This window comes from Urocampus carinirostris, chromosome 3 (genome assembly GCF_059441175.1).
Source record: "Urocampus carinirostris isolate Australia breed hairy pipefish chromosome 3, RoL_Ucar_1.0, whole genome shotgun sequence".
Taxonomy (NCBI): Eukaryota; Metazoa; Chordata; class Actinopteri; order Syngnathiformes; family Syngnathidae; genus Urocampus; species Urocampus carinirostris.
This window is the reverse complement of record NC_142351.1, coordinates 32,861,706-32,873,905: the sequence shown is the minus strand read 5'-3', so window position 1 is coordinate 32,873,905 and position 12,200 is coordinate 32,861,706. Positions and strand designations below refer to the sequence as shown.

Sequence of the window (12,200 nt, the reverse complement as noted above, 5' to 3'; positions counted from 1 at the left end):
CAAAATATGAAAAGGATGTCCTGTTTTTTTAGAGTTGTGCTGTTATCACACAGGTTTTGATGCGAACAACAGTTTTTGCACGCATGGCTCCTGACCAAAAAACCCAACTGGTGAAAGAATTTCAGAATCTCAAGTGAGTGCACACTTGCAAAATGAATAAGAACATTTGATCGAGTGTGATGATTTCTTGCATCAAGTAAAAGGTGTTGCCCTTTTTTATACAAATGTTTGCTAAGTGGACTGGTTTCACGTCATCTGCTTGTTGCCATTTTCTTAGGAAATATAATTTGCAGTAATAAGAGGTCATATTTTAAATCGACCCTATTTTACTCAAAAGCATCTTAACAAGTACATATTTAATACAATAAATTGAACAAGTCATTATTTTACTTCTTTCCAATGATCCTGTCGTGTAACAAGTCTGTGTAAACATCTAGAACAATAATTTAAGTTCACTGATTTAAAAAATACTGTTATTTTTTTCCAAAACAAAATACACTGCGAAGAATAGTAAAGAGTTTGTCATATTAATTATTTGCATACTAATCAGGTCATTAAACAATCCACTAAGGCAGATTCATTAAATTTATTTATTTCACCGTTCAGAATAATAGAAAGAACAGGGGTATAGAAAAAGTAAAATCTTCTAGAATCTGCCCCTAATCCACACAAATGCATCACAGTCAAGATACTGTATATAAATGTGTAGAATAGATGGTTCTCAAATGTCTGCTTTTATTTTTTGCGACAGCTATCGGGTAGGCATGTGTGGAGATGGTGCCAATGATTGCGGTGCCTTGAGAGCCGCTGATGTTGGGGTGTCTTTGTCGGAGGCTGAAGCCTCCATTGCCTCGCCCTTCACTTCCAAGACTGAAAACATTAGCTGCGTGCCGCTGCTCATTAGGTGAGCGATCATTTATAACCCAATTCAACCTGATGAATGTGTAGTTGAATATATGAAAGCAGCTGTCTGCACCTGAAAATATAAGATACATATTTTTACTGAACACCTATATGGAGAGAGAATTCTCTTAAAAATATTGACACACTTTTTGTTGAGATCCACAAATATATTCACGATTTAATCATGATCTAAAACTCATATCATAAATGCATATGCAAAATTAAAAATCGCATGTGAATCACAATTATATTTGTGGCTCTGCAAAATACATGATTCACACCACATTTATTATTCTAACGGTATGCGATACATTGAAAAATTGGAAAATTGGCTTTAAAGGTCCTTAAAAGTGCTTGAATTGGACATGAAAAATTCAGATTCAGATTTACTTTATTGTCATTCGTGTACACGTGTATACAGAACGAAATGTCGATACATCTGACCCGCACAGGTTCTTTGAACGTCAGCCGGGATAGATAAGATTCACCATGTCTTCGTCAGAATTTTAGCGCAGCAGTTTGTCATCTCGCGGTTCAATGCCACTTCCAGTTGTTAAATGGTCCAGTTTATTGTCCAGAGAGCGAACGTTGGAGAGCAAAATGGATGTTAGAGGGGTTAGCCTTTAGCCTAGCTGTTAGCCCGGCCCGCTTCCTCGTCACGCCGCTGTCTTGCCACTCTGCTTCGCTGCTTTGTAGGCCGCTGGGTCTTGTTGACATAGCAGTCCGTGGCTAATAAACACTCCCGAGTGGTCGTAGCACCGAGCGCTTGATGTCGAATGGTCGTAGCACCGAGCGCTTGATGTCCTCGTTCGGCGGTCACGCCGCTGTCTTGCCACTCTGCTTCGCTGCTTTGTAGGCCGCTGGGTCTTGTTGACATAGCAGTCCGTGGCTAATAAACACCGAGCGCTTGATGTTTGGATGATCGCATATCCAGCAAAAAAAACTGCGATCGTATCTTAATCTGCAGTTCGAGCCGACTTTGTGCGCCATCAAAACTGAGTCGAAGACTGGATCTTATGGCCAACATGTAAAAAAAACGTTGCAAGCGTGTAAGAATCCTGATCAATAACATTAGTATAATAAAAGTATTAACATTAACAGTAACAAAAATAAGCTTTGACTAAGTCTGCAACCATTAGACCACTAGAGTTCTTAATGACACGGGAAATCACATTAGCTTGTATCATCACACTGTTCTGACTCACGGTTCCACGTCTTACAACATTGCTTTTGTTAAACTTTTTCCCGTTATGCTCCATTACAACGTTGTACAACGAGGCACTGTGACTAAAAATAGTGTGATTATGTGACTAAAGTTAATGCCTTCTCCTTAGACATCCACAACCCTAGTGGCCTAGTGTTTAGGATTTGGTCCTCTTACAGCTGTGATGTGCGTTGGATTCCTGTTGCATCCAATGCTATGCAAATGACAATGATATGCAATGTTTGCTGACTGATCATCCATTCATCCATTATCTTCACCGCTTATCCTCAGTAGGGTCGCGGGGGTGCTGGAGCCCATGCCAGCTATCTTCGGGCAGTGGCCAGAGAGGACTGATCAATCATTGCTTAATCACAGTGATTTATTGCTGTGAACAATTGAATGTAGTTTTTTAATTGACCATGGGTGTTTGATATCAATTTCACCTAGGGACGAATCTGTAAAAAGAACTCCTGAAGTCCACCCAAGAGTGCATTAGGTGTAGCTTTTTTTTCTCAACTCTGCAGAGAAGGTCGATGTTCTCTGGTCACTGCGTTCAGCCTCTTCAGATACATGGCCATCTACAGCATGATTCAGTTCTGCTCTGTCCTCATCCTATACACAGTGAGTCCACCCACTTCATGAAACTAATATATACTACACAGAACAGTCTTGTATAAATGTGACTTCTAACATTTGTCTAGGTGAGCACTAATCTTGCTGACCTGCAGTTCCTATTCGTCGATGTGATTCTGGTGACTCTGCTGGCAATCGTGATGGGGAAAGGCGGCCCCAGTGAAAAACTGAGCTCTAACCGGCCTCCGGCCAATTTGCTTTCCCTACCCGTCCTAGGCAGTCTTTTCCTCCACGTATCCATGGTGATCTTGGGTCAGCTATCTGCACTCTTCATTACAACCTCACAGGATTGGTCAGTGCAATGTTAAAACGCGCAAAAGTGAAATTCCGTGGTTAAAGGACCGCTTCTGGCGGTCGGTAGGGACTCATAGAACCGTAGTCACATTTGTAACTTATGTTTTGTTTACATTGGTGAAGTCTTCTCATTTTGTTTTGTACATTATTGAGGCTTTTAACCAAAATTGTGTCTTTTCCTTCAGGTACATTCCGCTTAATTCCACAGTGTTTGGGACTGGCAATTTACCCAACATGGAGAACACAAGCATTTTTTCCTTGTCTGGTTTCCAGTATATCTTCATGGCTGTTGTGGTCACCAAGGGTTACCCTCACAAAACAGTTCTCTACCACAATGGTAAATGATGTAAACAACTTGTTAATCATTGCTCCTAGCTTCTTTAACCCCTTAACGTTCCGACGGCCTGCCGCTGGACTTTTGATAGGCAAATAGTGTCTGTACGGTGTCACCAGTCACTGAAATACGTCATGCCACATATTATTGGAAAGTTTAAACTCTTGGGGTACATGATATGATGACGTTTTTTTAAATGTACTCATCACAGAAACCTCACTATCAGTCTAAAATACCAGAAAACTATAAAGCCAGCGTATTTCGCCAATTTACGTCCACTGGCCGTCTTCAACTTCTTTGAATGTCTGCAAAAATGGCTACATTACATCAAGGACAATCCAGAGTATCTAACTGTAAAACATTTTCTCCAAAACACAACATAGTCCCGACAGAGTTAAAAAAATAAAAACGCCTAAAAGCATACCTGCTTCGTTTGACATATCTTTTTTAATTAATTCGTTTCGCGCCAAAACACCCCTTCAACAAATAGATTTACTCGTAAAATTATTCCTAATATGGTGGTTAGCCTCGGACCTTTCGATTGACACCACTCTTTGCCAATAGTAGTCTTTTTTTTCATTGTCCACAGCCCGCATTAGCCTATACGGTCTGTTTGATAAAAGGGACATTGCCTCCTGTAGCTCCGAATATCTTTTAGCCAGTAGGAACCAATTCGAATGATGATTGACAACATTGGTTAGCCAATGAAAACTCTGCAACATATTTTATGCCATTTTCCGGGAGTGTATTCAAATCAGAGCCGAAAATAACGTGCGCTAGGCAATTCGGGATTCATTTTTACGCACCATTATTCTGCGCAAGTATGCACAATCATTGATTTGACTTCTGGAAGGAGAAGTCAAGCATTCACAAATTTTTCACAATGGTTAAGAAATTGGCCAAAGTAAAATGCACATTTGCAAAGGTTTGAGTGTTGTAGACTGGTTGTCTCCAAATGACCACTTTTGGACATGCCTAAACCTAGCCTTAGAAAAATGTCTAAAATACAATGTTTAGTTTTTCAGATTGTGATCAATTTTGACAAGGTACCAGGTAAGGCGTTTAAGCTATTGTCTCACCTTTTTTTCTAAATAAGATGCCCATGCTACACTCCATTGCAGGAATTTATTTGCAAGAAAAAAAAACTCAGGCGAGAATAAAAACCTGTTTTCGTGTGTTCCAACTTAGATTACTCTAGCACTTGTAGTGATTATTTCAGATTGGAACAAAACTTCAGAATCTTCGGTATCAAAAGAAACCTAAACCCTGCATAGTCTACAAACGGTTCAAGAACATTCAATTTACTTTGGGTGGGTCTTCGATTGGGATTTTAAGCAAATTTTACAGGAACATTAAGGGGTTACATTTTAACAGAGTTCAGTCTTTGAAAGACTTTTTGTTCATGTTTTCCTTGCAGCAATTTTCCTTTGTTTACTCCTCGTCCTGTTTGCCGTGATGACGTGTCTAGTACTCTATCCTGGACCTTTCTTCATAAAGATAATGCAGCTCTACAATTTCACGGACTTGAATTTTAGGATGCTACTTGTTTCTCTGGCTGCTCTAAATTTTCTCATTTGTTTTGTGGTGGAGGTGAGTATCACAATCTGGAAACAAATATTCTTTTCATGTGTATGCATGATTTGAACTCCTATGAAAGACAACAATCAAATTGTGATTTTGCATTTTCAATAATCTTGACCAAAGTAATTTTGAAAAATGAATTAGGCAGAAATGTTTACCCAATTACCATGGGCTGCATCTCGATTTGTTCACTTGCCATAACTGAAAATGACCTCAGATTGCTAAGGGGTTTAGGTAACTATCACAAGTACAGTAGGCCTCCACTTAATTCCCAGTTAACAATTTAACAAATGAGTTGTTTTTTTTAAAGCCATATTTTGTAATATTTGACCACTACTTGGCATTGATGTCTAATGCGAACAAAAAAAACGACGCCAGACAAACATGGCGGACTACTAGGTATGGATTTAAATATGTAAAAGAAATACAAATTTCTCTATGATTTTAATTACATTGGTATGATAATTCATGTAATTTTGCCTAGTGTGCATATCAATGTTTTTTTTTTTAACTCATTTCTTTACCAATGTAATAGTTAAACATCTTTGTGTTGCAACCTTGTACTTAATGAAAACATGCCAATTTAGGGTGCGGAGAGTGATTATTTTGCAAAGATTAACAATACATGTAATGATAAGCGTCTTGTTTTTGGTGGTGAACCAGGGACCCCAAATGTTAACAATATGAAATTGCTTATTGTTCTACACATTTCCTTTATTCCAATTACATTCGTGTCAACTTTTTTACATTAAAAATGGTAGATGTTATCTTGCATTATATTTTTATGCATAAAACATCATCCCTCTCCAAGATTACCAAACACACTTGTGCTCGTTTATAACCAGAAGTTGTAAACTTATCAAGAAAGTTAGTGATCATTGGAGCGGTTTATTTAGGCACAAAAACAACCTCGCTTCAAGATGAAGCAGCCGGAACTAAAAAGTTTTGAGTCGAGATTTTTTTGGGGTTTAAATTTGTAAAAATTGTAGATTTTGAAAATAAAAAAATGGTAGGTGTTTTTAAGGTTAGAAAAGCAAAAGTCTAAATTATAAAACTGTAGACTTGGTAAGCATGCCCCGACCAATATGTTCCTTTTGTCATAGCTTTGGTTGCCGTCTTATGTAATACAAAAAAGTAAATTCTTAAAATACCGTTAATTTGTAACAATGTACAGGGGTTCTTCACTATGAGCTTTAAAATGTTCGTTTTTTATCAGTTACAACTGTCACGTTTGTATATATACCTAACATAGTGCTATTTTTGCAGATTATGATTGATGTTGGGGTCCTGAACTGTCTACGCTGCATCTGCCGAAAACGGTCATCCAGAAAAAAGTTTAAACTACTCAACTCACTCCTTTATGACCCTTATGCACCATCATGGCCGCCACTAAACCAGACACTTTATTCCTCAGAGTAAACAGCAATTGGAATAACCTAGTGTTTCATTACTTCTGTACTCACTGTGAAATAAAACATATGAATAGAAGATTTGGGTTTTATCACGACATCACTAAGGCATGGTTATTCGGAAACTGTAAACAAAAATTCGAAAGATGTCTTTGCAAATCAGTTTATTAAAATCTATGTACAGGCTGTTTGAATTGGCAGACTTATCTGCTGCAATCACTATAGAGAGCTTTTCCTCAAACTCTTTAATTCTTTTCACCCCCAGGAATTTAAAGGTACAGCTTTAGGGCAAGTGGACCTTCCTATTGATGGCTTATACCAAAGTATGGCTTTTTGAAGCGTGCTTGAACAAAAACTGGCATAATTTTGCTGGTGGTAAAAGGATGAGAGATATCAACTTCACTTCTTATTTGGCTAACTGACAAATTACTTTCTACGCACTGAGACGTGTGTAGATACATCCTCAATCACAGCAGTGATTTTCAGCAGTTTCCTTTCACAGAGGGACTCACAACCATTTTAAAATAGACACCAGCAAAACCATGACATAAATTTAAGCAAAAAAATAATGCAACCCTTTTTCATAGATTCATTCTGGTGCTGTTTTAGAGAACCGTTTTTCTACACACTAGAAGAAGGCATGATCAAGCTTGCTGAACAGCAAAGGAATATTATGCTTTATGTGCAAATTGTAACCTGATTTTCATGTTGGCTGATGAGTTAAAATATTGCTGACACTGCTGCCATCTTGTATATTTAAAAAGCAGAAATGCTACATAAAAGTGAGTCAAGCCCGCTTGCATTACTCAAGGTGCTTGTTTTTAAACAAAAAACAGCTTGCTATTATAGTCCAAAGATAAAAGCTGACAACAAATAAAACCCCACAATAGAATTGTTTAAAAAAAAAAAAAAAAAAAAAATGACAATGTGCTCATGGGGGTTGGGGGTCAACGATAAGGCTACATAGTAACGCGTTGAGATGATTAATTTGGCATCCCCCAAAAAGAATTTCTGAATTCCAGTTGACTCATTTAGCTTGATGATTGCGCTGGCAAGTCTTTTAAAGAATGGATTTATGTAAAAATAACTAAGCAAAGAAAACTTTGTATTAAAAAAAAGGTCATGGGCTAAAAGGTTTGTGAAGTTTTTTTTAAGCTGATAAAGTGATGTCTTAACTATTATTGCTGGGACACGGTCCTCAATTCATCTTCCCTTTGCCAGTCTTTGCTCAGGGAGATGGAGTGAGGTGTTCTAAATGGATGATGGTCACAGTGAGTTCAGGCATTCATAGTCACAGTGTCATGACGGAAGTTGAGGGGACTGGGAGGGCTTCTCTGTAGAGGGGACATCTACCCCATTGGGAAGAAGGTTTTGAGCAATGTAATGTCTGGTTCTTTGCCCATCCTCAAAAATAAAAATTAAAAAAATCCCCCTCCATTGGCTTTTAGGTCCAAATTATCTGTGCTGCCGGAAGCCTTGAGTACCATCGGGACTGGTCGGCTGTCGAATCGTGTGGTTGTTTGATCTGATGTCCTCTAAAGGCACTGTAGAGTTGTTGCGACCGGCCCTGGAGGGTAAAAACAAAAGATGAATTTTCTCAGTTCAAGACTAAAGGAGTGTTGGAACCATAACTTTTTTTAACCTTAAAACCAAATTTTGTTTTTCCCCAAAGATTAGATTGCTGTAGATACCTTCTATTAAGGTATGTTGGTGTGTGTGGGGGTATACAGACATTAACATATACTACCATTTAAAATTTTGGGGTCACATTTACATATCCTTATTTTGGAAGGAAAAGCAATAACTGGAAATAGACCCCATGCATTGTGAGCATGTTAGCTGTAAATGTCTGTTTTCATTGCAATATCTACATTGGCGTATAGAATCCCATTTTCTGCAAGCAACACTGCATTCGTAGAATACCACATTGTGTTTTCTAATGGTGTTAGAGTAATGAATGGTTAGAAAACCTTTGTGCAATCATGTTAGCACAGTTGAAAAGAGTTTAGCTGGTTAGAGACGCTATAAAACTGACCTTCCTTTGAGCTAACCCAGTCTATCTGGAGCATCACATTTGAGGTTGTGATTAAATGTTCAGAATGGCCAGAAAAAAAGGACTTTTATGTGAATTTCCAAGAAAATGAAGATCACCTACAAGAGTGTGTACTACTCAATTCAGAAAACAGCACAAACGGGCTCTATCCAGAGTAGAGAAAAGTGGAAGGCCCCACTGCTCAACCAAGCACGAGGACAAGTATAATAGAATCTCTAGTTTGACGAATATATGGATTACAGTCCTCAACTAGCAGCTTGGTTAAATAATACTCACAAAATACCAGAATCATCTACAGGTGAGATGCGATGCAGAGATGCTGGCCTTCAAGGTACAGTGTCAAAGAAAAAGATCTCCAAGACTTGACATTAAAGGAAAAAGATTACTATAGGCAAATGAACACAGACAATTGAGGACTCATGACTTCATGGTAAACACAAAATGGGAGTTCCCAAACTTTTGAACGGTACTGTTAACAGTAATAGGGGTGACATTAAGACATCGGTGTTTAATTGACATTTACCTGTCTGTGCCGTTTTTATCTTGGGCTGTGTCAGGTGGAGAGGCGCTCCCCAAAATCCTCTTCCTGGCCTCAGCGTACTCAGCCTCACGCTGTGCAAGTGACTTGACCTGCGGCGTAGGCCTGTTCTGGTTCTGGGTCGACCCGAGTGACCCGTTATTTTTGGGCCTCTTTAAGATGCGAATCTGAGGCGGTGGCGCTGCCGGTAGAGAGTCGTCCTGGATGACCATGGCAGTCCTCAGTGGCGAGCTTGATGAACAATTGTGGTTACTTGAATCTCTGCAAACGGCAGTCGGCAAATGGAAACCCTTTGTGAGAGCCGTGCTAGAGACAAAATGTAGTGTTTGTCCGGCACACTACAAAATATTGGCATTTTGAAGAGGTTTAAATATTAGGCACATGCACGATACTGTTTAATTTAGTATTACAACAGTTTATATTGGGGCTGCGCGATTTTGTAAAAAATAAAAAAAAAACTGATCTTTAAGACCAGTAATGCAATTTTGATGGTATTTTCGATCATAAAAAATGTGCATTTACGGTGGTAGTTTTTATGAGAGATTTTAATATATGAGTGACACACAATACCCTTAAGAAAAAACGCCCTCTTCTGGGGAGTTAGCGTGTCTGATTGCTGACACGTGGTTGGGTGTGTGGCATAAAGCTTGCAAACTTTGCCTCGCTTTTGCTGGCTAGAGCTGTTAAAACTTGTCTCTGATTGGCCAGCGCCATTAAGCCCCAAACTGACAATTTTGGTTGGCCAATCACTATCACTCAAATAACAACAGAGCGGAAAACACAAACATGGAACAATAAATTATCTTAATCAAAACGCAATGTCTTGCAATTACACAATCGCTCTATGTTGCATCGTAATATCAATTATCCATCCATTATATGCACCACTTATCTTCAGTAGGGCTGTGGGGGTGCTGGAGCCCATCCCAGCAATTTTCAGGCAGTGAGCAGGGGACACCCTGAACTGGTTGCCAGACAATAGCAGGGCACAGAGATGAACAACTCGCTCGCTCATTCACTCATCAAGGGACAATTTGGACTGGCCAATTAACCTGACATGCATGTTTTTTTTTTATTTGAGAGGAAACTGAAGTGCCCAAAGGAAACCCACGCAAGCACGGGAATAACAACTCCACACAGGTAGGCTGGTAGCTGTATTTGAACCCATGACCTCAGAACTGGTCCGCAGACGCGCTAACCACTCAGCTGTAATGGTGTCGCAATATAAATTAGATTTTGGTTAACCGTGCATCCCTAGTTGGTTGGTTGGATCCCTTAACAACTAGGGTAAAAGGGCACCATTTCCAGTGGTGCGTCTTGGGTAAGTACAGCCTCATGGTGCCCATACCTCTCCAGGCCAACATGTTTCATTTGTTGGGTGAATGTACTAACCACTGCAAAACCAAAACTTGCTGAAAATAACATTGAGAATGAAGAAACATTGATTGCAATACTTAAAGGCTTCAAATTTTAACCAAAATTGCTCAGGTTAAGTTCCTAATTATGAGCTACATTTACTGCAGAGTCAGCAAAAGCATGCACCGTTGTACTGTATATAAATGTAAAACAAGATTAGGTGTATTGGGAGTTTTGCCAAGATTGTGTATGTCACAATATATTGTAATGTTTAATCCAGCTTCTAGAGACATATTTACAAAACCAAAGTAACCCTTGATAGAGAATCCATTTGTACAGAAACATTTCCATGTTTAACTATGAATGCAAACACACTTCTACCATTTATACAAAAGCTGGGATTTCGCTACATGTTAAAAACTTTTATTTGAGCGATTACGTTAATTAAAGGTGTACCTTACTAGTGTTGAGTGGTTATTCCATCGAAACATTGTGATTACATTGTTTAGGCTTGATTTGTTCAAAAATGATACGGCAGTTGGAAAAGGAATAAAAATTGATTTTGGGGGGGCAAAAAATGTAAACAAACATTTAGTGCTTAAATGGAAAGTAATGAACTTCAACCAAACTTTTGAAAAAATAAAAATAAACTGACCTTAGTTAGTTTACTGATCTTACCTTTCTCTCTGGTTGAGTCTTAATTTCTCCTCCAACCGCTTTTCCATTTCCTATGCATGTAGAATGAAAATGTAATTCATGTAAGCACATTCAAGTCACTGCAATTTTGATGGAAGAGAGAAAAAAAAATGTTATGGGTACTGGGCAAGTCTTGGGAGAGGGAAGAAGTCGGGGTTGTGTTACAAGCTATTTATATATTGGGCAGCTGTCAAGTCATGGCATGAACGCGTTCACCTCGCTAATGAAACTCATATTGTCATCACGCAGAGTTTTGTCATTTTTTGCTGATTTTGTAATTTGAATAAGTAAGAGGGTCAAAATGAAGTGTGGCGGGCCGCCGAAAGCCACCTACTTCCGGTTAACAACGCCTTCTGGGAGCGGAGTTGGTGACGTCATCGCCTGGCGCTAAGCTAACTTTTGGTGCAAACTTGATAGCGAGGGACTGTCGACAAATGCCGGATTTGGCTTCTTCTCAAACAGCTTTCAAACATAACACCGTCTCCAACGTCAGCTCAAAAATTTACTTTAACGAGTAAAGTGGCTAAATTGCCAACACGTTGAAAAGTTCGAACCACGACAATGATAGGGAACCGAACAGTCACACAATGTCGCTAAAATTGAAACTACAGAGCGTATTACGCGCGGACAAATTAAGTCGACCTAAAATGGTACATGTGAAGAGCGCTCAACAAAAGGTAAACCTACAAAAGCCGGCGTCAACATTTAACTTTCCATTCCAGTTTGAGCAGCATTAGCTTTAACTCGATTTAAAATCCAAAAATTGGTCGCGGGAATTTTCTAACACGATAAAAGAATCTTAATTTAAAGCCACTGTTCAAAACCAGCCCCTTGCTGGCTTGTTGAGCACGTTTGGCGCTTGACGTCAACTTGCTAACCTGGACGATGCTAACACGCTAGCAAGAGCCACATTGTTGGCCCGCTGACTTACGAGTCGAAACACTGCCGGTTTTCCCCAAGCGCGTCTCGATAAAATGACCAATACAAGTCGCCGATACGGGAGTTGCTTTCTAATGGTTGTCCCGGTCGGTTTGCTTTACCCCGCTGTCAGCCGCTTCTTCCCAACTTTCCGCGACCTCCTCATCCATGTTTCATGTTGTTGTTGCCCAAGACACGCTGCTCGGCGGCTGCTGAACAGCCGGGCGAGGTCTGCCCCTCCTGCCCACAGTCGCGTCATCGTGACGGCTTTCCCCGCGGCG

The 12,200-nt window shown here is 39.5% G+C and overlaps 2 protein-coding genes across 6 annotated transcripts in view; one reads left to right on the top strand and one right to left on the bottom strand.

The window, feature by feature from the left end:
* atp13a2 (ATPase cation transporting 13A2) overlaps positions 1 to 6,544 on the top strand; it is a 25,512-nt gene extending 18,968 nt beyond the window's left edge. The window contains exons 23-29 of one of the 3 annotated variants that reach the window (XM_088331513.1): positions 54 to 133; positions 752 to 904; positions 2,632 to 2,728; positions 2,809 to 3,032; positions 3,220 to 3,371; positions 4,786 to 4,958; positions 6,216 to 6,544. In XM_088331513.1, the coding sequence (XP_088187639.1) occupies positions 54 to 133; positions 752 to 904; positions 2,632 to 2,728; positions 2,809 to 3,032; positions 3,220 to 3,371; positions 4,786 to 4,958; positions 6,216 to 6,368 (1,032 nt within the window). In that variant the 3' untranslated portion in view covers positions 6,369 to 6,544. Of the gene's footprint in view, positions 1 to 32; positions 134 to 751; positions 905 to 2,631; positions 2,729 to 2,808; positions 3,033 to 3,219; positions 3,372 to 4,785; positions 4,959 to 6,215 lie in introns of all 3 variants that reach the window. The other 2 variants (XM_088331512.1, XM_088331514.1) reach the window with 2 other exon arrangements.
* Positions 6,508 to 12,200, bottom strand: szrd1 (SUZ RNA binding domain containing 1). Of its 3 annotated transcripts, none has more exons than XM_088331517.1 (4): positions 12,042 to 12,200; positions 10,984 to 11,033; positions 8,935 to 9,210; positions 6,508 to 7,925 (listed from the first exon to the last, which is right to left on the bottom strand). In XM_088331517.1, the coding sequence occupies exons 1-4, from the start codon at positions 12,087 to 12,089 to the stop codon at positions 7,814 to 7,816; spliced, it is 486 nt and encodes a 161-aa protein (XP_088187643.1). In that variant the 5' UTR covers positions 12,090 to 12,200; the 3' UTR covers positions 6,508 to 7,813. The 3 variants fall into 3 exon arrangements, with proteins under 3 accessions (XP_088187643.1, XP_088187645.1, XP_088187644.1); XM_088331519.1 differs by having other exon boundaries at positions 11,933 to 12,053; XM_088331518.1 differs by lacking the exon at positions 12,042 to 12,200 and adding an exon at positions 11,689 to 11,893.